Source organism: Eretmochelys imbricata, chromosome 6 (genome assembly GCF_965152235.1).
Source record: "Eretmochelys imbricata isolate rEreImb1 chromosome 6, rEreImb1.hap1, whole genome shotgun sequence".
Lineage (NCBI taxonomy): Eukaryota > Metazoa > Chordata > Testudines > Cheloniidae > Eretmochelys > Eretmochelys imbricata.
This window is the reverse complement of record NC_135577.1, coordinates 1844893-1869539: the sequence shown is the minus strand read 5'-3', so window position 1 is coordinate 1869539 and position 24647 is coordinate 1844893. Positions and strand designations below refer to the sequence as shown.

The 24647-nt window shown below is 59.0% G+C and overlaps 2 protein-coding genes across 3 annotated transcripts; both read left to right on the top strand.

The window, feature by feature from the left end:
* The first annotated feature begins 714 nt into the window (after positions 1 to 714).
* Positions 715 to 7771, top strand: BCL7C (BAF chromatin remodeling complex subunit BCL7C). The gene is made up of 6 exons (XM_077820500.1): positions 715 to 1052; positions 1918 to 1996; positions 2141 to 2249; positions 6064 to 6225; positions 6515 to 6600; positions 7228 to 7771. The coding sequence occupies exons 1-6, from the start codon at positions 961 to 963 to the stop codon at positions 7372 to 7374; spliced, it is 675 nt and encodes a 224-aa protein (XP_077676626.1). The 5' UTR covers positions 715 to 960; the 3' UTR covers positions 7375 to 7771.
* Positions 7772 to 14814: 7043 nt separating this feature from the next.
* ZNF629 (zinc finger protein 629) lies at positions 14815 to 23149 on the top strand. Of its 2 annotated transcripts, none has more exons than XM_077820496.1 (3): positions 14815 to 14945; positions 19266 to 19367; positions 20354 to 23149. In XM_077820496.1, the coding sequence occupies exons 2-3, from the start codon at positions 19301 to 19303 to the stop codon at positions 23116 to 23118; spliced, it is 2832 nt and encodes a 943-aa protein (XP_077676622.1). In that variant the 5' UTR covers positions 14815 to 14945; positions 19266 to 19300; the 3' UTR covers positions 23119 to 23149. The 2 variants fall into 2 exon arrangements, with proteins under 2 accessions (XP_077676622.1, XP_077676621.1); XM_077820495.1 differs by lacking the exon at positions 14815 to 14945 and adding an exon at positions 18292 to 18463.
* The last annotated feature ends 1498 nt before the right edge of the window (positions 23150 to 24647 follow it).

Below are 24647 nucleotides of genomic sequence, written 5' to 3'. Positions count from 1 at the left end.
CTCTCCCCAGGTCTGGGAGGGGAGTGGGGTCTAGTGGGTTAGAGTGGGGGGGCTGGGAGCCCGGACGCCTGGGTTCTCTCCCCAGGTCTGGGAGGGGAGTGGGGTCTGGTGGGTTAGAGGAGTGGGGGCTAGGAGCCAGGCCTCCTGGGTTCTCTCCCTGGCTCTGGGAGGGGAGTGGGATCTGGCGGGTTACAGTGGGGGTGGGGGTGGGGGGCTGGGAGCCGGGACTCCTGGGTTCTCTCCCTGGCTCTGGGAGGGGAGTGGGGGTTGGGACCCAGAATGCTTGGGTTCTATGCTTCTCCTGGGGAGGGGAGTTGTATCGCGTGCCAGAGAACCCAGGCGTCCTGGCTCCCAGCCCCTCTGCTCTAACTCACTAGACTCCACTCCCCTCCCCTCCCGGATAAGAGCTTGGGAGAGAACCCAGGAGTCCTGGCTCCGACCCGCCTCCCCTTCCGCCTTCCTCTGCCCCCACCCCCCGCCCCCCCGCGGCAGGCCCCAGCTCGGCTCGCGGAAGCCGGAGAGTTTTGCTTCCGCTCCACCCTTTCGCAGCGAGCTGAGCCGAGCCGAGCCGAGCCGAGCTGCGCTCCGGCCTGGCCACCGGGAGCGGGGCCGCCCGACAGACCCAGCCGTCCGGACAGGGGGAGCGGGAGGGGGGCTGCGGGGGCAGGGATCCATAGGGGGGGCAAAGGGGGGCAGAGACAGGAAGGGGGGCGATAGGAGCGGGGGGCGGGGGGGGGGTCTGTGGGGCCGCAGCGCTAGGTCCCAGCCAGGCAGCCAGCGGGGCAGAGGTGGGCGATCGCTGGTTACAGGGGTAGGCGTGTGGGGGGCTGGATGGACGGGTGGCCTGTTAGACAGACAGACTCCGAGTGAGCCTCCTCTCGGCTTCCCCCCCCCCCCACCGGTGTCGTTCCCCTCCGCTGCCCCCCTCTCTCCCCCCTCCCCGCCCCGGGCGCCGTCCCCATGTCAGGGCGCACGGTGCGGGCCGAGACCCGCAGCCGGGCCAAGGATGACATCAAGAAGGTGATGGCGGCCATCGAGAAAGTGCGCAGATGGTGAGTGGGCAAGGGGGTGGGTGGCTGTGTGCCCCAGCTGCTCCACCCCAGAGGTGGCTGCATCTCAGTGCCAGGTAAACCAGCGCCCCGTGCGGCGTTGATGGGCGGCCGTGCCCCAGTGCTCCACCCCAGAGGTGGCTGCATCTCAGTGCCAGGTAAACCAGCGCCCCGTGCGGCGTTGATGGGCGGCCGTGCCCCAGTGCCCCACCCCAGAAGTGGCTGCATCTCAGTGCCCGGGGAGCCAGCCCCATGGGCGACCGTTCCCCAGCTGCCTCGCCCCAGAAGGGGCTGCATCTCCATGCCGGGCGAGCCATCCCCGTGTATAAAGGAACTCTCTGTGACTAAATGCAGGATCAGGCTCTTAATGAGAACAATTAATTATTATTCCCTGGTTTTATTAATTATTTTGTTGATCGTTCACCTCCTTTTTTTCTATGGAAATTGCTCCTGAGACATGAGTGGCTGTCAAATTATTTACCCTGGCCTGGATGATATGTGTGACACGGATCAGGATAACAGCTTACTACTGCTGGTGTTTAAAGGAGTCTCTGCTTTAACTCAGGGGGTGGAAGGATGCAGTGTGAGGGTTTCATCCCTCATGACAGAGGGTGATAAGCTACCACTGCTCCTCGCTCAAGGCCTGGCCTCTTTAGCTCTGCATGGAGGACAGCAACTTCCCAACGCAACTAGCTAACGGCATCAGTCCTTTAGCACTGCCTAGTGGATAATAACCTACTACTTCTGCTAGTGAATGGCCTTACAATCAGGTCGATGGCGGGGTGGATCTCTGAAGATTTTGGGGGTGGGGGGGATCTCTGGAGGGCTATAATCCACCCCATTGAACTCCTCATCTCCCCCCACCCAGGGAGAAGCGCTGGGTGACCGTGGGCGACACGTCTCTGAGGATCTACAAGTGGGTGCCCATTGTGGACCCCCGGGATGAGGTGAGAGAGGGGCTGAGCGCCGGTCTGTCCCAACCCTGCCGCCCCCGTCTGTCTGTCCCTCCCGTGCTCCCCTCGCCCCTCCTTTCCAACACCCCCCATTTGGAGGCCATCTCTACCCCCCCCGCTCTCTTCCCTTCCCTGCAGGAGAAGCGGCGACTGGCTAGCAGTGGGGAGCGGCACAAGGGCCGGGAGAGGAGGGGGCGCGTGCCCAGCCCCCGGGCCAACCCCGCCCTCCTCATGCTGGACCTGAATGGTACGTTGCTGGCTGGGAAGGGCCCGCCCGGGTCATCTAGTCCAACCCCCTGGCGAGATGCAGGGTTTGCTGTGTCTGAAACATCCCAGACAGGTGGCTCCAGCCTCCTCTTAAAACCCTCCAGTGAAGGCGCTTCCACGACCCTCCCTCGGCAGGTCCGTGCCACGGTCCTCCTGTTCTTACCGTCAGGACGGGTTTCCTGAGATTTCATCTCAATCTGCTCTGCTGTCGTTTGAACCTGCGGCCTCTTCTCCTGCCCTCTTTGCCAACTTTTCTCCATCCTTTTCATGGCAGCCTTTCAAGTATTTGAGGACCGTCCTCATGGGTCCCGCTCCAGCTCCTCTTTTCCAAACGTTCCCAGGTCCTCTGGCCTTTGCTCAGGTGGCTTGCCTCCCATTCCTTTGATCATAGAATCATAGAATATCAGGGTTGGAAGGCCCCCTCAAGGACTGAACTCACAACCCTGGGTTTAGCAGGCCAATGCTCAAACCACTGAGCTATCCTTCCCCCCCCCCCCCCCCCCGAACTAACTTCCATAGAATATCAGGGTTGGAAGGGACCTCGGGAAGTCACCTAGTCCAACCCCCTGCTCAAAGCAGGACCAATCCCCAGTTTTTGCACCAGATCCCTAAATGGCCCCCTCAAGGATTTCACTCACAACAAGCCTGGGTTTAGCAAGCCAATGCTCAAACCACTGAGCTATCCATCCTCCCCCTGAGCTATCCATCCTCCCCAAATCATCTTTGTCACTCTGTCATGCCGCTGGACCCTTTCCAGTTTCTCCACATCCTGTCTGTATGCCGGTGCCCAAAATTGGACAGTCCTCCAGCCGAGGCCGAACCGGTACCATGCCCTCCCGTGACTGGCACATTATGCTTCTGTTACGTTGCATTTGCTTTAGTTAGTTAGTTTTTGCCACAGCAGCACGTTGCTGACTCTCATGCGGAGGTTGTGATCCACCACGACTCCCAGATCCTTCCCAGCAGGGCTGCTGCCAAGCCAGTTACCCCCCCTTCTCTTTGTGCATTTGGTGTTTCTTCCCTAGGTGTAGCACCCTACATTTGTCTTTAGAATCATAGGGCTGGAAGGGACCTCGGGAGGTCATCTAGTCCAGTCCCCTGCACTCACGGCAGGACTGAGTATTATCTAGACCAGCCCTGACAGGGGTTTGTCCAACCTGCTCTTAAAAATCCCCAGTGATGGAGACTCCACAACCTCCGTAGGCGATTGATTCCAGGGCTTAACCACCCTGACAGGTAGGAAGTCTTTCCTGATGTCCAACCTAAACCATCCTTGCTGCAATTTAAGCCCCTTGCTTCTTGTCCTAGCCTCAAAGGTTAAGAAGAACAATTTTTCTCCGTCCTCCGTGTAACAACCTTTTACATACTTGAAAACTGTTCTCACGTCCCCTCTCCGTCTTCTCTTCTCCAGACTAAACAAACCCAGTTCTTTCAATCTTCCCTCACAGCTCATGGGTTCTAGACCTTGAATCGTTTTTGTTGCTCTTCTCCGGACTCTCTCCAATTTGTCCACATCCTTCCTGAAATGTGGCACCCAGAACTGGACCCGATACTCCACTTGAGGCCTAATTAGAGCAGAAGAATTACTCCTCGTGTCTTGCTGACAACACTCCTGCTGATACAGCCCAGAAGGATGTTTGCTTTTTTTTGCAACAGCGTGACACTGTTGACTCACACTTAGCTTGTGATCTGCTCTGACCCCCAGATCCCTGTCCACAGCACTCCCTTCCTGGGCAGTCATTGCCCATTCTGTGTGTTGAATTTCATTCTGTCTGTGGCCCAGTTTTCCAATTTATCAAGATCCCTCTACGCTCCAAAGTGTTGGCAAGCCCCCTAGCGTTGTGTCATCTGCAAATTTTCTCTAATTTTACAGCCAGGTCATTAGTGAAGATGTTAAACAATGCCGGACCCAGAACGGTTCTCTACGGAAACCCGACATCATTCCGTTAATAGCTACTCAACCAATTATGTATCCACTTCATGGTATTTGTGTTGAGCGTGCATTTTCCCAGCTTACTTGTCAGACTGTCACGTGGGACTGTGTCAAAAGCCTGGCTGAAATCCGGTTATATTATGTGCACTGCATTCCCCCCATCCACCTAGGGTGGCCAGAGGACTGTCCCGATTTTTAGGTCTTTGTCCCGCGTCCCGACCGATGCACGGTTGGGACACCATTTGTCCCGATATTGCGGCTTTGGCCACTCCAGTGGGGTTTTTTTTGTTGGGTTTTTTTAGTTTTGGCAACTCCGACTGGTTTTTTGTTTTTGTATTTGCTTCCCACGTGTCCCGATATTTTCTCCGTCACATCTGGTCATCCTATATCCACCAAACCCGTTACCCTGTCAAAGAAGGAAATCAAGCTGGTTTGGCAGGCTTGGTTCTTGGTCACGCCATGCTGGCTGCCGGTGATCACCCCGTTCATCCTCCCGGTATTCACAGATTGAAGGGTTTACACGTTTCTCCAGCAGCTTCCCAGGTATCGAACTCAGGCTGACTGGTCTCTCGATCCCCGGCTCCTCAGTTTTCAAGATGGGTGCTGCGCTAGCCTTTCCGGGACCTCTTCACTCATCCCTGAGTTTGCAAATATTATTGCCAGTAGCTCCGAGAGGTTTTCCGCTAATTCTCCTCGTCCCGATCTGCAGCCCTTCCCCGGTTTGGGCTGTGGTAACTTCGCGAGTCGCCCCGGTCACGTGTCATTTTGTGTGTAAGGACTGCAGCAAAGTAGGCCTTGAGCAGCTTTGCCTTCCTATCGTCTTCCCTTGGCAGCTCGCCGTCTCCACTGAGCCGCGGATCCGCGCCGTCCTTGGTCTTTCTTTTTTGTCTGACGTATTTGAAGAACCTCTTCTTGTCTCTCGCATTCCTTGCCAGCTGGAACTCATTCTTTGCCTTGGCCTGCCTGATTTTGTCCCTACACGCTCCTGCGGTTCCTATGTAGACGTCCTGCGTGACGTGCCCCTCCTGGCTGAATCCCTTTCGGGCTTTCGGTGGCTAAAACGCTCCTCGTGCAGCCACCTGGGCTCTTCTCTTTCCTCTGCATCGGAACAGCTTGATGTCGAGCCTTTAGTATTAAATCTTTTAGGAACTGCCAGCCCCCTTTGATTCCTTTTCTTCCTAATTGGTCTTTCCATGGGACACCGCCTGCTAGTTCTCCGAGTCGGAGGAAATCCGCCTTTCTGAAGTCCAGTGTCCTTGTTTTGCTGTTCTCAGGCCCGACTTTCCACAGGATCTTGAAATCTGTCGGATCCTGATCGCTTCCTCCCAAATTCCCGACCACCTTCACGTAGGCAACTCATTCATCCCTCTGGGTCCAAACCAGCTCCAAATGGGGTGGATCCCCGAGTTGTTTCCTCAGCCGTCTGGATCAGAAAGCCGTCCCCTTCCCACGCGAAGAATTTGCAGGACGTTTTGCTGCCACCATTTTCCAGCAGATATCAGGGGAGTTAAGATCCCCCGTTAATACCAGCTCAGGACTCTGAGCCCCCAGACTGAGGAGATGACACCCAGGTGTCCAGAATGGGAGTGAACATTTGGGATGGCACCGTAAGAGTTCACCTCAAAGGGGCCATGGGGATCAAGAGGATGGGACCCAGGCATTTGGGAAGTCCATGCTTCCAGCCCTGAGGAGATGACAGGATGGGACCCAGGCGTCTGGGATGGCAGTGGGCCCATCATGTCTGGAGTAAGGGGATGGGACCAGGCATCCTGGATGACAACGCCCCCAGCCTCCAGACGAGTGAGCGATAGGACCCGGGCATCCGAGACGGCCTCCGCCTGTAACCCTCTCCCCTTTTCAGATGAGAACAGCAACCAGAGCTCATTGTCTGAGACCTCCCTGGCCAAGGGGGGAGACACCAGCTCCAGTCCCACCCCCGACCGCAGCCAGACGGCGACCCCCACCCCGCTGGGGGAACTGAAAGCAGAGGACTCGCAGCCCCCCATGCTGGGGCAGGAAGGGGGTAAGTACCATGGTGGTGGGGGGGGGGGAAGAGGAGGGAGGCCATGTTCCCAGCCTCCAAAGGAGGGAGGGAGCGTGTGGAACCCAGGAGCCCGGGACCCCCAGCACTCCTCAGGCATGACAGAATCCAGGATGGCATCACTTCAAGGCCCAAGGGAGTGAGGGGATGGGACCCAGGCAGCCGGAGGGCTACAGCAGAAGGGTGCTCCATAGGGTTACTGGGGGTGAGCTGGCACCAAGGACCTATAACCCCAGGGTACTCCCTTGTCTTCATTCCTATCTGGGTGCAGACTCTGGGGTGTTGCTACTTGAGGGGACGGATGAGCCCCCCATGCTGACCAAGGAGGACCCTGTTCCAGGCCTACTGGAGTCACAGGTGCAGGGGGAAATTGAGGGGTGAGGGGCATGGAGGTGTGTTGAGCATAGACTGGGGAGCGCATGGTGGGGGAAAATGCATGGAGGAGTGGAATTGAAGGATGTATGGAGTTGAGGTGTTGGGTCAGATGCATGGGGGTGAAGGGTACGTGGGGGTGGGTTGAGTGGGAGGTGGGTTGGGTGGAGGTTGGCCCGTTGGGTGGAGGTTGGGTTGGGTTGGGTTGGGTGGAGGCTGGCCCATTGGCAATGGTTGGGTTAGGCAAAGGTTGGGTTGGGTTGGGACGAGTGGAGGTCGGGCCATTGGTGAAAGTTGGGTTGAGCTGGGTTGCGTCGAGGTTGAACCGTTGGCAAAGGTTGGGTTAGATTGGGCTAGGTGGGTGGAGGTTGAGCCACTGGCACTGATTGGGTTGGGTGGAGGTTGGGTTGGGTTGGGTGGAGGTGGGGCCATTGGCCCAAAGGTCTCATTGCTTATGTTGGGGTGGGTGCTTACCCGTGGCACAGGAGAAAGTAGGGAGGTTGATGGGGATCTCTGGGTGGGATCGAGGCTGGCATACCAAGGTTGCTGGGGTGTCCATCCCCCAGGCTGCTCTCTCTCGATGTATAACACCCCTTCCTTGTTTCCCCAAAGGGCCAAGAGGATGCACCCCCCTTTGAGACGGCCCCAACCTTCCCGCAGCCGGTGCTGGAAGAAGAGGATGATGAGTCCATGGGGGCACCTCCCCTGAAGCGCATCTGCCCCGAGGAGCAGGAAGTGGGTGCCCCCCACTCCCCATAGACCTAGCCTCGTCCCTGCCTTCTTCCCGGCTGGAGAGCATGGGGGGCAGAGGGGGAGCGGGGCAGGAAGTGAATCATGCTTGCCAAATGCAAAAGGACCAAAGACACTTTGAAGAGGATGTTGAAGAGGGTGTTGGTGTTGGGTCAGGACTCCTGGGAGGGGAGTGGGAGCTGGTGGGTTAGAGCAGGGGCGGACGCGGGGCTGGGAGCCAGGACTCCTGGGTTCTATCCCTTGCTCTGAGAAGGGAGTGGGAGGAGATGGGACGTGGCTAGGGAAAGATGGGCAGCATCCCCTGATGCCAGACTTTGAGGAGGCCTGGGTGAATTTTACATTCTCTGTGTATATACGTATTTTTTTGGTCTGAACAATAGACTTTGCTATTAAACGGCTAATGTGGCTCTGTGCCAGTCATTTAACAGCAACCCCCACGCAGCCTCAGCCCTCTTGAACCAGGTGAATGTCTCCTCTGCACCCCAGCACTGAGATGCAACCACTTCTGGGGTGGGACAGCTGGGAAACAGCCACACAGCGATGGAGCAGGGGGATGACTCCCCCGCTGCTTAAAAACACAGCTTTGGTGTCCCCATCTAGGTCTGTTCCTTTTGGGGTGATGGGCCAGAGGATGGGGCTGTATCTGGACTATAACGGAGGCCTCCTACAATTCCATGAACAGGGCCTACCTCTGCCCTCATACTACCAAGGTTCGAGGGAAGGCTGTACCCCAGTCTGGGGTCTGGTGGGTTAGAGCAGGGGGGAGCTGGGACTCCTGGGTTCTATCCCCAGCTCTGGAAGGAAAGTGAAGTCGTGTGGGTCAGAGCAGGGGCGGGGTTGGGAGTCAGGACTCCTGGGTTCTATTCATAGATTCCAAAGCCAGAAGGGACCATTGTGATCATCCAGCCTGACTTCCTGGGTAACGGGCCGGAGAACGTCCCCCCAGATCATTCCCAGCACGGAGCTTTTTGAACAACATCCACTTCTGGTTTTAAAATGGTAAGGGATGGAGAATCCACTGCCACCCCTTGGTAAAGTGTTCCCGTGGTTAATTACCTTCACTGGTCAAAACTTTTCCCGTACTTCTAGGCTGAATTTGTCGAGTGTCAACTTCCAGCCATTGGAGTGTGTTTAGATCGTTGTCTGCTGGATTGATGAGCCCGTTATCAAACCTTTGTTTCCCATGTAGGTATTTCTAGACTGGGATCAAGTCACCTCTGGACTTTCTCTTTGTTAAGCTAAATAGATGGAGCTCCCTGAGTCTGTCACTGTAAGATGTGTTTTCTAATCCTTTAATCATTCTCGTGACTCTTCTCTGACCCCTCTCCAATCGATCAACATCCTTGAATGGCACCAGAACTGGACAGAGGATTCCAGCTGCGCTCGCACCAGGGCCAGATCCAGAAGTAAAATAACCTCCCTGCTCCTGGAGGGTCCCTGGCTTGTGCACCCCACAGGCTCACCGGGAGCTCATGTCCAGCTGATGACCCACCATGACCCCCAAATCTCTTTCAGGGTTGCTGCTTCCCAGGAGAGCTTCCCCCAGCCCGTAAGCACGGGCGACATGCTTTGTTCCTCGGTGGATACATTGATGTCGAGCCGTATTAAAACACCCATTGTTTGCTTGCGCCCAGCTTACCAAGCGAGTCACATCTCTCTGGAGCAGTGACCCGACCTCGTCATTATTCACCACTCCCCCAGTTTGTGTGGCATCTGCAAACTTTCTCAGGGATGATTTGATGTCGGCTTCCAGGTCAGTGATAAAAATGTTAGCGTAGGGCCAAGAACGGCTCCCTGCAGGACCCCGCTAGAAGCATGCCTGCTCGCTGGCGATTCCCTGGTTACAGTTACAGTTTGAGACCTATCAGTTAGCCAGTTTTTAACCCATTTAACGTGAGTCATGGTCATTTTATATCAGTCTGGGTTTTAATGAAAATGACAGGCCGTACCAAGTCAAATGCCTTACAAAAGTCTGTTACATCAACATGATTACCTTTATCAAGCAAACGTTCCCTGGTCTGGCTTCCGCTTGAGGGTCTCAGCAGAGTGGCAGCAGATGGCGTCTTTCAGGGTCCTTTCCAGCATCGTTCTGGCGGTCGGGGTGACGACGGTGTGGTCTGAGGTCTTTATGCGTGGCACCAGTGTTCCCAGCTCATCACAAAGAGAGATATCAAGTTAGTTTGACCGGATCTATTTTCCGTAAACCCATGGTGATTGGCATTAATTATAGGACCCTTCTTTAATTTATTATGAATGGATTCCTGTATCAGCTGCTCCATTATTCTGCCCAGCATCGATGTCAGGAAAACAGGCCTACAATTCCCCATTTACCCTTTTTAAATATTGGCACAATATTAGCTGTCTTCCAGTCTTCTGGAACTTCCCTAGTGCCCTCCGGCTTATTGAAAATCAGCATTGACCATTCAGCAAGCTCCTCAGCCAGCTCTTTTAAAACTCTTCGATGCAAGTTAGCCAGACGTGCTGATTTAAAAATATCTAATTTTAGTGGCTGTTGTCTAGCTGCCCAAAAAAAGCAGGAGAATACACCCTGAGTTCTAAGGCTTTGAGTCCCCCCAGGAGGCACCCCACACCCTCCCAGGCCAACCTGGTGCAAGTGTTTGACAAGCTCTGCTAAAAGAATACATTGATTGTAAATTCTTTTATACATTGTTTTAATTTGTTAAGTGTGTTATAATATTTGGAGAGCAGGGCCCCATTGTGGTGGGCGCTGGACTGTTTCCCCCCCCAACTGAGATTGGGGGACCTATCATGCCGGGTGCTGCCCTGGCCCCCTCCAACTGAGATCAGGGTCCCCATTGTGTTGGGCGCTGCACTGACCACCCCCAACCAAAATCAGAGGCCCTGGCACATTGGGAGCTGCACCGACCCCCTCAATTGAGATTGGGGGCCCTGTTACATCAGGTGCTATACTGACTCCCTCCCCCCTGGATTGAGGAAAACCCCACTCCCTCCTGCAGCTTGGGATTGAACTCCTGGGTTCCATCCCTGGCTCTGGGAGGGGAGTGTGGTCCAATGGGTTAGAGCAGGGGGCACTGGGAGCCAGGACTCCTGGGATCTCTCCCCGGCTCTGGGAGGGGAGTGGGGTCTAGTGGGTTAGACCAGGGCGGCTGGAAGCCAGGACTCCTGGGTTCTATCCCGGCTCTGGGAGAGGAGTCCGACTATTTTGGAGAGGTATATGGGTTGGGGAGATGTGCTGCAAGGGGCCTTAAGGGCTTATGGGGCTGGATGGGGTTGGGGGGGGGTCAGAGGAGAGAATTAGCTGGGGTCTCAGCAGGCATCAAAACCATCCTTCCCCTCTCTAGCCGAGTGGCACCTCGTCAGCAGAAATCAGGGCCAGGGAAGAGCCTGGCAAGGGCCCCGTGAGGCTGGGGAGCTGGACGCTGCTCCTCCCCAGGGACGTCAGACCTGTCTCCTGAGTCCAGCCTGGGGAGGTGCCTTGTTGTCGGGCCCCATTCCTCGGCTCCGGCATCTGGCCACTGGCCCTGGGTGCCTCTTCCTGGCTACCGCTGCCTGCTCTGACCCCTGGGCCTGAGGTCTGCTCTAGCCACTAGGCACGACTGCCCGTGGCCCCATCTCGGCCGCCAGCCTGGGCTTGGGGTCCCCCTTTCCTGCTCCCCAGTTCATTTGACGCCTTCTCAGCTCTCCCCGCGTCTTCCCTCTCCTAAGTCAGCAGATCCGCTGAGCTCGGCCAAAGCACAAGTCCAGAATATCCTCTCCGTGGCTCAGACACCTCCTGGGATGTTGTCGGCCGACCCTGCCTGTACGTAGGAAACAAAACCACCGCTTTTCCCTTCCACTCAGTCCTCTGTGCCCAGCGGATGGGCCTTGTGGCCTGTGCAGGGGTGGGATAATCATGCTGGGCTCATCGGTGGAGATCAGAGTCTGGCCCCGGCCCCCCTCGCGTCCGTGGGGTCGCACCGGCTTCATGCCGGAGTCTCCGAGATCAGATTCTGGCCTGGTTCTGTTGGTGTCAGTGGGGTTGCCAATAAAGACAGAGTCTGTGTTGATGCATTTGCATTTCTGCATGGTGCGGGGGGAAGGATCTGCGCCAGACGTTCTTGGGGAGAGCCCAAGAGGACGTAGCCCAGCATCCCAAGGGAGCAGCAGCCGTGTGGGACGTTCTGGGGATCCAGGAAGACGTACATGGCAGCATGCTTGGCACACACGTCCCATGATCGTGGGGGATGCCTACCGATGAATTTCCCCGTCCCTCCAACCTCCTCCAGCACCAAGGATACCTCAGCCACCGGCAGGCTGCAGGGGAACCCATCTCTGCCCCAACTATGGCTCGGGATTCACCCAGTGCTCAGAACTGACAGCGCACCACATGGTGCTCCAGAGTGGCAAGGGATCCCGCTACAGACACCAATGTGGAGAGACCCCCCCTCCCTTCTAGCGCTGCCACTGCAGAAAGGGGTTTATGTGGGCACAGAAATGCGATTCCCGTGAAGGATGGAGAGATTCCACCAAGTGTCTACACATCTCCGAAAGCACATTTGGTTTCAGGGTGATCAAAGTGTTTCATTTTGATAAAAGCACTGGTAGCGGGACCCCTGAGAAAAAGCTCAGGGTGAGATTTTTGGGCAGAGCGCTGGCTGGAAGGAGGCATGGGATTGTAAGCAAAGAAATTGTCTCCTGCTGTTTTGAATCTCCTTAGGGTCAGGAAGACAGGACTTTGTGTCTGCCCTTTGTAAATAAACAGGATTGCATCAAAGAAAGACCAGACTGGTATCATCAGTTTCTCCTTCAACCCTGGGAGATAAAGTTCCAGGGGTAACTGACTCCTGCCTGAGCCGATTGCCTTGAGATGGGGGAGCTGTTCTGATTGTGACCAATGCAGCCACCCGGCCTCGGCCTGCAGAGAGCCTGAGCCCACCGCTCTGAGCATCAACTTCCTTGTGCCTCTCGATCTCTGCCTGCCGACTTTGGCATTCACTATTCCCTTGCTGATCCTTGCAGTGGCTGGAGAGGGAGTGGGAGTGATGCCAGTGGGGACAGGATGGGGGAAGGAAGGAAATCTGGAGTGCTCAGTTTATATCCCTAAGTGGATGTGGACTCCGGCTCTGGTAGTAGGTTGTTGTCCTCCAGCATATGAGCTGCTCAGTGGAGCCATGACACGGGAGGAGTAGCGCCATCAACTGAAGCAGTACTAAAGGAGTGACTCCATTATCTGGCAGTGGCAGCAGGTTGTTACCTTCTAGCACACAAGCCACTGGAGAGCAGCTGAGCTAATGGAGTGACTCCCTCATCTGCCAGCGGTTGCAGGTTGGTACCCTCTAGCAGAGCAGCCACTGGACACCAGCAGAGCTAAGGAAATCCCTCCCCCCACTCAGTTCAGAGGGGGATTCGTGGCTGCAGGAGGGGGCAGGGGGTGAGCTTGAGCCCAGACAGATGCCCCTCAAGCTAGGGGGCAGCACCTTCAGTGCTGAGATCAGAACTGGCTACCACGGAGCAGCCAAGGGGCAGGGAAGGTGAGATATTTCCTGAGGCAACAGACCTCCAGGCCCGACCCAGGCCCAGACTCCCCCATTCCCAGCACGACACCCTGGCCGGCCCCCAGCTCTGGATCATAGAAGATCAGGGTTGGAAGGGACCTCAGGAGGTCACCCAGTCCAACCCCCTGCTCAAAGCAGGGCCAATCCCCAACTAAATCATCCCAGCCAGGGCTTTGTCAAGCCAGGCCTTAAAAACCTCCAAGGATGGAGATTCCACCACCTCCCTAGGGAGCCCATTCCAGTGCTTCACCACCCTCCTAGAGAAATAGTGTTTCCTAATATCCAACCTAGACCTCCCCCACGGCAACTTGAGACCATTACTCCTCGTTCTGTCATCTGCCACCACTGAGAACAGTCTAGAGCCATCCTCTTTGGAGCCCCCCTTCAGGAAGTTGAAAGCAGCTATCAAATCCCCCCTCATTCTTCTCTTCTGCAGACTAAACAATCCCGGCTCCCTCAGCCTTGCCTCATAACTCATGTGTTCCAGCCCCCTAATCATTCTTGCTGCCCTCCGCTGGACTCCTTCCAATTTGTCCACATCCCTTCTGTAGTGGGGGGACCAAAAGTGGACACAGTACTCCAGGTGTGACCTCACCAGTGCCGAATAAGGATCCCCTTATGCAGCAGATTCTGGGCTGGGGTTTCCTGAGCCCTTCAATTCTCCGCTGCGTAACTGGAGCGATTTCAGACGCCCGCACCAATCCTTGCCATTTTTTATCTTCAGTCTCCTGACACTTGGGGGTGTTTGAATTCATGCCCCACGTGGTGCAGCCAGGAGATGGGCTAACAAGCTCAGCTTGCATTTAAGGCAGGATGCCTGGGTTCTATCCCTGACTTGGGGCGGGGGGGGGGTATTGGGGTCTCATAGTTAGAGTGGGGGCTGGGAGCCAGGACTCCTGGGTTATATCCCCAGCTCTGCGAAGGGAGTGGGGTCTAGTGGTTAGATCTGGGGGAGCTGGGAGCCAGGACTCCTGGGTTCTATCCCCAGCTCTGCGAAGGGAGTGGGGTCTAGTGGTTAGATCTGGGGGGGGGGGCTGAGAGCCAGGACTCCTGGGTTCTATCCCCAGCTCTGTGAAGGGAGTGAGGTCTAGTGGTTAGATCTGGGGGAGCTGGGAGCCATCACTCCTGGGTTCTCTCCCCTGCTCCACGAGGGAAGTGGGGTCTAGTGGTTAGATCTGGGGGGAGGGCTGGGAGCCAGGACTCCTGGGTTCTATCCCTGAGTCCGGGAGGGGAGTGGGGCCTAGGGGGGTAATCTAGGAATCAGAACCATGTGCCCCCAAAACACATGTGTCTGTCTTCCTTCTCCTGCACACCAGGCCAACCCCATTGGTGGCACATGTGTAACCGACAGGAGAATTTGAACCAGAAGAGGAGACAGACAAGAGTGTGGGGAAGCAGGAATTATTCGCTGTGAGTGGACACTCTAGATGCCTCTCCCCTCGCAGATCTGGGGAGAGAACCCGGGAGTCCAGGCTCCCAGCCCCCCTGCTCTAACCCACTCGCCACCACTTCCCTCCCAGAGCTGGGGAGGGAACCCAGGAGTCCAGGCTCCCAAACCCTCGCCCCCCGCTCTATCCCACTAGCCCCCACTCCCCTCCCAGAGCTGGGGAGGGAACCCAGGAGTCCTGGCTCCCAGCCCCTGCCCCCCCGGTCTAACCCACTAGCCCCCACTCCCCTCCCAGAGCTGGGGAGGGAACCCAGGAGTCCTGGCTCCCAGCCCCCCCCTCTAACCCACTAGCCCCCATTCCCCTCGCAGAGCCGGGGAGAGAACCCAGGAGTCCGGGCGGAGGCGGGGCTAGAACCCGGCGCCCAGCTGGCGAGGACCATAGAGCGTGTTCCTGTCTGGCTCCGGGAGCAGGCGGGAGCGGGAAGTAGCGTAACAGGGTGGGTGGGTTGGGGACAGGATACGTAAAGGGACCTTCCTCCGCTCGCCAGCCAGTCACCCTGAGCCCCGGGCCCGGCGCCTGGCCACCCCGGGGGGAGCCCGGATCATGGGGGCCGCTCTGCGCACGGGCAGCCTGGGGGCATAGCCCTCCCCCGCCCCGGGCAGCGCCGGCCGGAGCGGTGAGTGGGGCCCGGCGGGGGGGAGCCAGCGGGAACAATAGAGGGTGAGCGGGGAGGGGGGGGGGGTCAGAGGGAGAGGGAGACGCAGCCCAGCCCACTAGTCCCCACTCCCCTCCCAACGCAAGAGAGAGAACCCAGGAGTCCGGGCTCCCAGCTCCCCCCGCCTTCTCTAACCCACTCCTCTCCCACAGTGGGGGAAAGAACCCAGGAGTCCTGGCTCCCAGCCCCCGCCCCCGCTCTAACCCACTAGTCCCCACTCCCCTCCCAGAGCTGGGGATAGAACCCAGGAGTCCGGGCTCCCAGCTCCCCCCACCTTCTCTAACCCACTCCTCTCCCACAGTGGGGGAAAGAACCCAGGAGTCCTGGCTCCCAGCCCCCGCTCTAACCCACTAGTCCCCACTCCCCTCCCAGAGCTGGGGATAGAACCCAGGAGTCCTGGCTCCCAGCTCCCCTGGCCTTCTCTAACCCACTCCCCACCCAGAGCTGGGGGGGAAACCCAGGAATCCTGGCTATCAGCGCCCCCCCCCCACTTTAATCCACTAGCCCCCAGTCCCCTCCCAATGCAAGAGATAGAACCCAGGAGTCCTGGCTCCCAGCCCACCCTACTCTAACCCACTAGCCCCCACTTCCCTTCCGCAGCTGGGGAAAGAACCCAGGAGTTCAGGCTCCCAGACCCTTCCTGCTTTAAGTGCTAGAGACCCCACTCCCCTCCCAGAACCGGGGATTGAACCCAGGAGTCCGGGCTTCCAGCCCTCCTGCTCTAACCCCCAGACCCCATTCCCCTCCCAGAACTAAGGATAGAACCCAGGAGTCCTGGCTCCCAGCCTCCCCCCCCCCAGCAATATTAGTGGGGGCTCAGTGCAGCTGAGCCCAGCAGGGACCCCCAACCCAGTCAGCTAGTTCCCCCAGAAATGTGCAGATTGAAACTTTGCCCGTCTCTTCTGTTGCTCCACGGGGGGGGGGGGGGGGGGGAGTCATTGCTAATCCCTAGGTGAAGGAGGGGTTGATCTGCGTTAAAATACACCCCGATGTCTTCTGTGCCATGGTGCGGCGTCTAGCGCGGTGGCCGGGAGAGCGAGCGGCGTCCGTGGGTGGACGGAGACGCGCCGGGCAGGGAGCTGGTTTCCCTGCTCCCTGTGAGGCTGGTGAGACTGTCCCAGGCGCACCCTGCCCCGGGCTTGTGCCCACGGTTCCAGATTTGGGGTGGCTTCGGAGGGGCCGCACAAAATTGCCTGACCAGAAGTCAGGAGTCCTGGGTTCCCTGGGAGGGGAGTGGGGTCTAGTGGTTAGAGCAGGGAGGGCTGGGAGCCAGGACTCCTGGGTTCTCTATCTAGGCTCTGGGACTGGAATGGGGTCTAGTGGTTAGAGCAGGGGGGGCTGGGAGCCAGGACTCCTGGGTTCTGGCTCTGGGTGGGGAGTGGGATCTGGTGCGGGGGAGCGGAGAGGCTGGGAGCCAGGACGCCTGGGTTGTTGCCCCAGGTCTGGGAGGGGAGTGGGAACAGAATCGTGGGAAGCAGTGACTCTGGAAAGGATTGGGGTTCATAACAGCCGCACCACTCAACCCGAGCACCCCGTGATACAAATTGGACCCTCGGCCACATTAACGAGAGCGTCCATGCCTCTGGCAGAATCGCGCGGGCAGTCCTGGGGGCAGTAGGGTGACCAGACAGCAAGTATAAAATATTGGGATGGGGGTGGGGGGGGTAACAGGTGCCTATATAAGAAAAAGCCCGCAAAATCGGGACATCTGGTCACCCTAGGGGACGTGGGTGAATTGTCGAGGACCCCCCAAAACGAGGCGAGGGCGGGAGAAAGCCTCCGAGAGCGAGAGACTTCGAGGCGACCCGAGACCCTCCTTGCTACTGACGAGCTCTTGAGCCGAGAAAGACGGCTGACGAGTCCGTGGGCGGCTGCTAAAACCCAAACGAGTCCCCACGGGGAATAAGACCGCACGTTTTCAACGCTGTGGGCGACTGTCCATTGGAACAAACTCCTACGGGCCGGGGTGGGTTTCCCGTCTCTTGAGGCCTTCCAGTCCAGACTGGCTGCCTTCCCGGGAGATGCTTGAACCAAACACAAGGGCCTGGGCTCCATAGCAGGGGAGTTCTCCTGCCTGGGTTATACAGGAAGGCAGACGCGTCCCCGGCCCGGCCCTTAAATAGGATGAAATTCAGTAAGGACCAAGGCCAAGTGCAAAGTTCGGGCAGGAGCCATGCCTTGCCCAGACACAAAGCGGGGAACGATGGCCTAGGAGGGACTGCTGCACAAAAGGCCCCCGGGGCGAAGTATGAGTCAACAAGGTGATGCCGTTGCAAAGAAAAACCCCAACCCCGTGACCTACCGGGAGCGGTTGGGGCTTTCTTCAGGCTGGAGGAGAGAAGACCGAACGGGGAGACGAGGGCAGTTTTCAAGCCCGTGACAGATGGTGACAAAATTGTGATAAATTGTTCTCCTGCTCCACGGAGCACAGGGCAAGAAGCAATGGGCTTCAATTGCGCCGGACCACGGGACCCAGGAGAGCCCTTCCCTTCCCGCCCGATGTTTCGATGATAATAAATAATGATTGTCACGAAACCAACCGCCATTCGGCAGGCCCCCCCCGCTGCCGGCCAGTGTTCTGTCCGGCTGATCTTCTGGGATTTAGGCTCTTAGGCGCGGCTCAAAGCCTCACTGCAGAGCCGGGCTGCGGGGTTGTCGTTGTTCTTACCAGCAACGGATTTCCCCCTTTTTCTCCCCCAAATTAGTAGACGGCTGTCCGGGAAGGAGCCGTCCTGAAACTGGCAGAGATGGGGTGAAAAATCTGCGCTCGCCCAAATCTATCTATTTATCGTACCTATCTTTCTAGCTGGGGCGCAGGGGGTGGGAGCCAGGACTCCTGGGTTCTCTCCCCAGTTCTGGGAGGGGAGTGGGGTCTAGTGGGTTGGGGGGGGGCTGGGAGCCCGGAGTCCTGGGTTCTCTCCCCAGCTCTGGGAGTGGAGTGGGGTCCACTGGGTTAGAGCAGGGGCATCTGGGAGACAGGACTCCTGGGTTCTCTCCTCAGCACTGGGAGGGGCGTGGGGTCCAGTGTGTTAGAGCAGGGGCTCTGGGAGCCAGGACTCCTGGTTCCTATGTTGAGCTCTGGGAGAAAAGTGGGGTCTTACATAGGGCAGCGCCTGGCATGACAGGGGCCCCGATCTTAGTCAGGGTCCGTCCAACCCCCAGCAGAATGGTGTTACTGTAATTTAAATCATAAGAGTCATTGACTCAAGAGTCCACAGGCTTTTAGGTGGCTTTAAAGTTGCTGAAGACGCAAGGGCCAAAAAAAAAAAAAAGCCAAGTTTTTGCCGGGCTTTTAAAGGGATAAAAACCAAGCACCTGGTCCAAGGTTCCCGAGCTGAGGATTTAAAGCGAGGCAGCTGCATCCATGTTGAAGGAAGTCCGGACTGGATTCCGATCTGGGCGATCCTCGTGCAAATCCGGAGCGACCCCAATGCAGTCATGGCTGGGTTCTGATCTCCGTGACCCTGGCTCTACGCAGGGTGAGCTGGGCTTGCAGCCAGGGATTTTGGAGCCCGAAATCTCAACCCTTCCCCTGACTCATCGTGGACCCCCGGGCAAATTACTTCATCGTTCTAATTCAGCTCCTGGTGTGTCAGGCAGGGCTAAGAATACCTACCTCACAGGGCTGTTGGGAGGATTAATTAGCTAATGTGCTCTAATTGCTTTGAAGATTAAAAGAAACCTGCATGGAAACTTGACAAGGGCTGTAAATTTCGTCTGAATAACCCAGGCCGGGAGGGCAGATTCCTGGGGCTGATGGCGGGGAACCTACTCCTCTTCTCACCGGGATCAGGCGTCGGGACGGATTCGGATCTCGGTGACCTCTGTGTAAATCTGGAGCGACACCTGTGGGGACAAGGATCTGGGAGGAGAGGGGGGTCTAGTGAGTTAGAGCAGGGGGGACTGGGAGCCGGAACTCCTGGGTTCAGTTTCTGACACGAATGAGCCCTCTGTGCCTCAGTTTCCTCGGCTATAAAATAAGATTAACAGGCCCCTCCTGCACCTGGGTTATGTGCTTTGAGATCCAGCCAGGGAAAGAGCTACATGGTCGAGCAAAGGGTTAATCTGATCCCTGCCTAGGAACTCCCCATCCCTGCTTCCCCCTCCAAGGGTGGGATCCTCCCATGAGGGCAGGTCCTGACCCAGGCATCCTTGTCATTCTAGGTGCCCACGGCTGGGGAGGAGCGGATCTGTGGTTAGAGCAGGGGGGGGCTGGGAGCCAGGACTCCTGGGTTCTCTCCTCCCTATGCAATTACCTGTTTTTCTTTTCTCCATGTGCAGATTATCCCGATTCTTCCCCCGCTGTGACCTCCCGGATGGAGAGAGGGGAAGAGCCGAGCGTCCCGGATCTCCAGGGCTCCGAGGAAAGGGAGATCTCAGGAGGTACCCACACACATAAGGAATGGGAGAGACCGGCTTGGAGACTGTCCAGGAATCAACTGAGGCTGGGCTCCTTGGTTTTCTGGGAGGGGAGTGGGGGCTGGGGGCCAGGACTCCTGGGTTCTCTCCCCAGCTCTGGGAGGGGAGTGGGGACTAGTGGGTTAGAGCAGGGGGATTGGGAGTCAGACCTCCTTGGTTCTATACCTGTAGGGGGAGTGCGACTTTCACTGGTCTAGCCCACTAGACCCCACTCCTGTCCCAGATCCAGGGAGAGAACCCTGGAGTCCAGGCTCCCAGCCCCCCTGCTCTAACCACTAGACCCCGCTCCTGTCCCAGATCCAGGGAGAGAACCCTGGAGTCCTGGCTCCCAGCCCCCCTGCTCTAAGCACTAGACCCCGCTCCTGTCCCAGATCCAGGGAGAGAACCCTGGAGTCCTGGCTCCCAGCCCCCCTGCTCTAAGCACTAGACCCCACTCCTGTGCCAGAGCCAGGGAGAGAACCCTGGAGTCCTGTCTCCCAGCCCCCCTGCTCTAAGCACTAGACCCCACTCCGCTCGCAGAGCTGGGATAGAACTCAGGAGTCCTGGCTCCCAGCCCCCCTGCTCTAAGCACTAGACCCCACTCCCCTCGCAGAGGTGGGATAGAACCAAGGAGTCCTGGCTCCCAGCCCCCCTGCTCTAAGCACTAGACCCCACTCCTGTCCCAGATCCAGGGAGAGAACCCAGGAGTCCAGACTCCCAGCCCCCCTGCTCTAAGCACTAGACCCCACTCCTGTCCCAGATCCAGGGAGAGAACCCAGGAGTCCAGGCTCCCAGCCCCCCTGCTCTAAGCACTAGACCCCACTCCTGTCCCAGATCCAGGGAGAGAACCCTGGAGTCCTGGCTCCCAGCCCCCTTGCTCTAAGCACTAGACCCCACTCGTGTCCCAGAGCCAGGGGTGGAACCCAGGAGTTCTGACACATTCTTTTCATCTCTCTCTCCCTCTCCCCCAGCAGAGCGGACGTCGCCGGAGGACAAACCTCCCCAGGACCCCAAGTGGCCGTGGGAGAACCTTTCGTGGACCCAAGCGGGCCGCCCGCCCCGCCTCGAGCCCCCCTCCTCCTCCGCCCGGCCCCCTGCCCCGCTGCCGCGCAAGGGCGAGCGGCCCTACATCTGCAACGAGTGCGGGAAGAGCTTCACCCAGTGGTCCAAGCTGGTGCGGCACCAGCGGATCCACACGGGCGAGCGCCCGAACACCTGCAGCGAGTGCGGGAAGAGCTTCACCCAGAGCTCCCACCTGGTCCAGCACCTCCGCACCCACACCGGCGAGAAGCCCTACCGCTGCTCCGAGTGCGGGAAGAGCTTCAGCTGGAGCTCCAACCTCATCCAGCACCAGCGCACCCACACCGGCGAGAAGCCCTACCAGTGCGGGGAGTGCGGCAAGGCCTTCAGCCAGAGCACCAACCTCATCAAGCACCAGCGCTCCCACACCGGCGAGAAGCCCTACCAGTGCGGCGACTGCAAGAAGAGCTTCTACCGCAGCTCCGACCTCATCCAGCACCAGATCACCCACACCGGCGAGCGGCCCTTCAAGTGCGCCCAGTGCGGCAAGGGCTTCACCCAGAGCGCCAACCTGGTCAAGCACCAGAAGATCCACGCCGGGGAGAAGCCCTTCCGGTGCACCGAGTGCGGGAAGACCTTCATCCAGAGCTCCGAGCTCATCCAGCACCAGCGCACCCACACCGGCGAGAAGCCCTACGAATGCCTGCAGTGTGGGAAGAGCTTTGGGCACAGCGCCACGCTGGTCAAGCACCAGCGGCTCCACATGGGGGTGGAGCCCTACAAGTGCCCCACCTGCCACAAGACCTTCGGGCTCAGCTCGGCCCTGGCCCGCCACCAGCGTTGCCACACCGAGGAGCGGCCCTACGCCTGCCCCGAGTGCGGGCAGAGCTTTAGCCTCAGCTCCAACCTCACCCTGCACATGCGGATCCACCGGGGCGAGAAGCCCTACCGGTGCGGGGAGTGCGGGAAGAGCTTCGGCATGAGCTCCACCCTGATCCGGCACCAGCGGATCCACACCGGCGAGAAGCCCTACCAGTGCGCCGAGTGCGGGAAGAGCTTCGTCCGCAGCTCCCACCTCATCCAGCACCGCCGCACCCACACCGGCGAGAAGCCCTACCGCTGCGGGGAGTGCGGCAAGGCCTTCAGCCAGAGCTCCAACCTCATCACCCACGAGCGCATCCACATGGAGGAGCGGCCCCACGTGTGCCACGAATGTGGCCAGCGCTTTGCCGAGGAGGAGGGGCTGCGGCGGCACCAGGAGGAAGGGCATGGCGGCGGGGCGGGAGGCGGGGGGCTCGGGGAGAGCCGGGAGACTTGTATCTGCGACGATTGCGGGGAAAGCTTTGGAGATAGCTCCGCGCTGGCCAAGCACCAGGAGATCCATGGGTCTTGCATCTGCGACGATTGCGGGGAAAGCTTTGGAGATAGCTCCGCGCTGGCCAAGCACCAGGAGATCCATGGGTCTTGCATCTGCGACGATTGCGGGGAAAGCTTTGGAGATAGCTCTGCGCTGGCCAAGCACCAGATAACCCATGGGTCTTGCATCTGCGACGATTGCGGGGAAAGCTTTGGAGATAGCTCCGCGCTGGCCAAGCACCAGGAGATCCATGCCCCTTGCATCTGCAACGATTGCGGGGAAAGCTTTGGAGATAGCTCTGCGCTGGCCAAGCACCAGATAACCCATGGGTCTTGCATCTGCAACGATTGCGGGGAAAGCTTTGGAGATAGCTCCACACTGGCCAAGCACCAGGAGATCCATGCCCCTTGCATCTGCCCGGAATGTGGGCAGAGCTGTAAGGACAGCGCGGCCCTGACCCGGCACCAGATCACCCACATGCGTGAAAAGCTTTACAAGTGCCCCGACTGCGGGCAGAGCTTTGGCGACATCTCTGCCCTCACCCAGCACCAGAGGAACCATATCAGGGAAAAGCTGAGATGCCCGGACTGCGGGCAGGGGCTCGGGGCGAGCTCGGCTCCGGGGGCCCACCAGAGGGGCTGCGCCCCGGCCAAGCCCTTCCACGACTGCTCGGCTGCCGGTGCCCACGAAGGAAGCCGCGCCGAAGGGGAGCCCGTCCGTGGCAGCTCGGAGCTTGGGGTCCACGAAAAAGGCCACCCCGTGGCGGAACCGTCCCACGTGGCTCTGGGCGTCCGTGGAAGAGGCCGGCCGGCGGCAGATCCCTTCCCCGACGGCTCAGCCAGCGGCGGCCGCCCCGGCTCGGGCGAAATGGCCAGCCTCATCCGGCGCCCGGCCACCGAACCCTACAAGTGCCACGACTGCGGCCAGAGCTTTGCCGAGGGCGTGGGCCTCTCCCGCCACCTGGCCTCCCACCCCAAGCCCTTCCGGTGCCCGGAGTGTGGGCGCGGCTTCCCGGACCCGCCAGCCTTGGCCCAGCACCGGGAGGCCCACGCTGGAGGGGAGCCGGCCGGGCCCGGGGAGAAGAGCCGCAAGAGCTGTGCCGAGATCTCCGCCGTCCTCTTGCGCCCGGGAAACCACGTGGCCGGGCGCGGCCTGAGGAGCCACGCGGCAGACAACCCCCTTCCTCCCGGCGGCTCGGCTCCGGCTCGGCCACGCCTCCAGCCCTCGGGCCGTGGCCTGGCCGTGGCCAGCCGCCGGGGCGGGGGGATGTCTCTGGCGCGGCCGGAATGTGGCAAAGGCTCCCAGGGGGGTTCTGTGCTCCTACAGCACCTCCAGAACCACGTGGGGGACAGGGTGTGAGGCCCCCGGGAGCACCTGGCCAGTTCATAGCTAGAGCCTGGGCTTGGGGGGGGGGCGGGGGGGGATGTAGACAAAGGAGGGAGGAGGGTGCCTGCAGGAGTATGGGTAGCTGGAGGGGCGTGAAGGTTTGAGGGCCCTGGGGCAGGAGGCTGGGGGCGAGGATGGGGAGGTTGGTGGATGTGGGGGTGGCTGGTCTGGGGATCTGTTTGGCAGGGATCTGGTTTGGCAATGGGAGAGGTTGCTCTAGGGGATCTGGTTTTGCCGGGGGCCATGCTGGGATCTGGGGGAGCCTAGTTTTGGAGGGGGTCATGCTGGGATCTGGGGGGGCTGGTTTTGCAGGGGGCGGGCATGGGATGGGGGCTGGTTTTGCAGGGGGTTCGTGCTGGGATTGGGGGGGCTGGTTTTGCAGGGGGTCATGCTGGTTTTGCAGGAGGTCATGGTGGGATCCGGGGGGGGCTGGTTTTGCAGGAGGTCATGCTGGGATCTGGGGGAGCCTGGTTTTGCCGGGGGTCATGCTGGGATCTGGGGGAGCCTGGTTTTGCCGGGGGTCATGCTGGGATCTGGCGGGCTGGTTTTGCAGGGGGTGGGGATGGGGTGGGGGGCTGGTTTTGCAGGGGGTCATGCTGGGATCTGGGGGGGCTGGTTTTGCAGGGGGCGGGCATGGGATGGGGGCTGGTTTTGCAGGGGGTTCGTGCTGGGATTGGGGGGGCTGGTTTTGCAGGGGGTCATGCTGGTTTTGCAGGAGGTCATGGTGGGATCCGGGGGGGGCTGGTTTTGCAGGAGGTCATGGTGGGATCCGGGGGGGGGGCTGGTTTTGCAGGAGGTCATGGTGGGATCCGGGGGGGGCTGGTTTTGCAGGGGGTCATGGTGGGATCCGGGGGGGGGCTGGTTTTGCAGGGGGTCATGGTGGGATCCGGGGGGGGCTGGTTTTGCAGGGGGTTCATGCTGGGATCCGGGGCGGGGGGGGAGAGGGGCCGGTTTTGCAGGAGGTTCGTGCTGGGATCTGGGGGCGGTGGCAGGTTTTGCAGGGGATTGGGCTGAGATGTAATAAACGGACGTGACTTAGATCATGTTGGGATCTGTTTGGGGGATCCGATTTCATTATGGGGGACTGTGAGCCGTCCCCGGGTGGTGTCGCTTTGCGGCTGTTCCCCAGCTGCCCCGCCTCAGAGGTGGCTGCATCTCAGTGCTGGGTGAGTCAGCCCCATGTGGCTGTTACCCAACTCCCCCAGAGACAAAATACTTCCTCTTCTATCCACTTTGAATTTATCTTGGCTCCTCTCCCATTTGGCCTTTGTCTGCTCGCTCCAAGAGCCCTCTGTTCTCACAAACCTCCTCATTTAGGTGCTTATAGGTTGGGATCACGTCACCCCTCCAGTCAGCTGAAGTCTCTTCGTCTGCATGGGAGCCTTTCCAGGCCTCGAGTCAATCGTGGGAGGCAGTGTGGTCTAATGGGTAGTGCACTGGCAGCCAGGACTCCGGGGTTCTCTCCCCAGCTCTGGGAGGGGAGTGGGGTCTACTGGTTAGAG

Coding starts and splice junctions, on each gene's coding strand:
- BCL7C (XM_077820500.1), top strand. CDS start 961: ATGTCAGGGCGCACGGTGCGGGCCGAGACCCGCAGCCGGGCCAAGGAT. Junction 1,053..1,917: donor ATCGAGAAAGTGCGCAGATG/GTGAGTGGGCAA, acceptor CCCCCCACCCAG/GGAGAAGCGCTGGGTGACCG. Junction 2,250..6,063: donor CCTCATGCTGGACCTGAATG/GTACGTTGCTGG, acceptor TCCCCTTTTCAG/ATGAGAACAGCAACCAGAGC.
- ZNF629 (XM_077820495.1), top strand. CDS start 18,349: ATGTTGAAGGAAGTCCGGACTGGATTCCGATCTGGGCGATCCTCGTGC. Junction 18,464..19,265: donor TGACCCTGGCTCTACGCAGG/GTGAGCTGGGCT, acceptor CTCCATGTGCAG/ATTATCCCGATTCTTCCCCC. Junction 19,368..20,353: donor GGAAAGGGAGATCTCAGGAG/GTACCCACACAC, acceptor CCTCTCCCCCAG/CAGAGCGGACGTCGCCGGAG.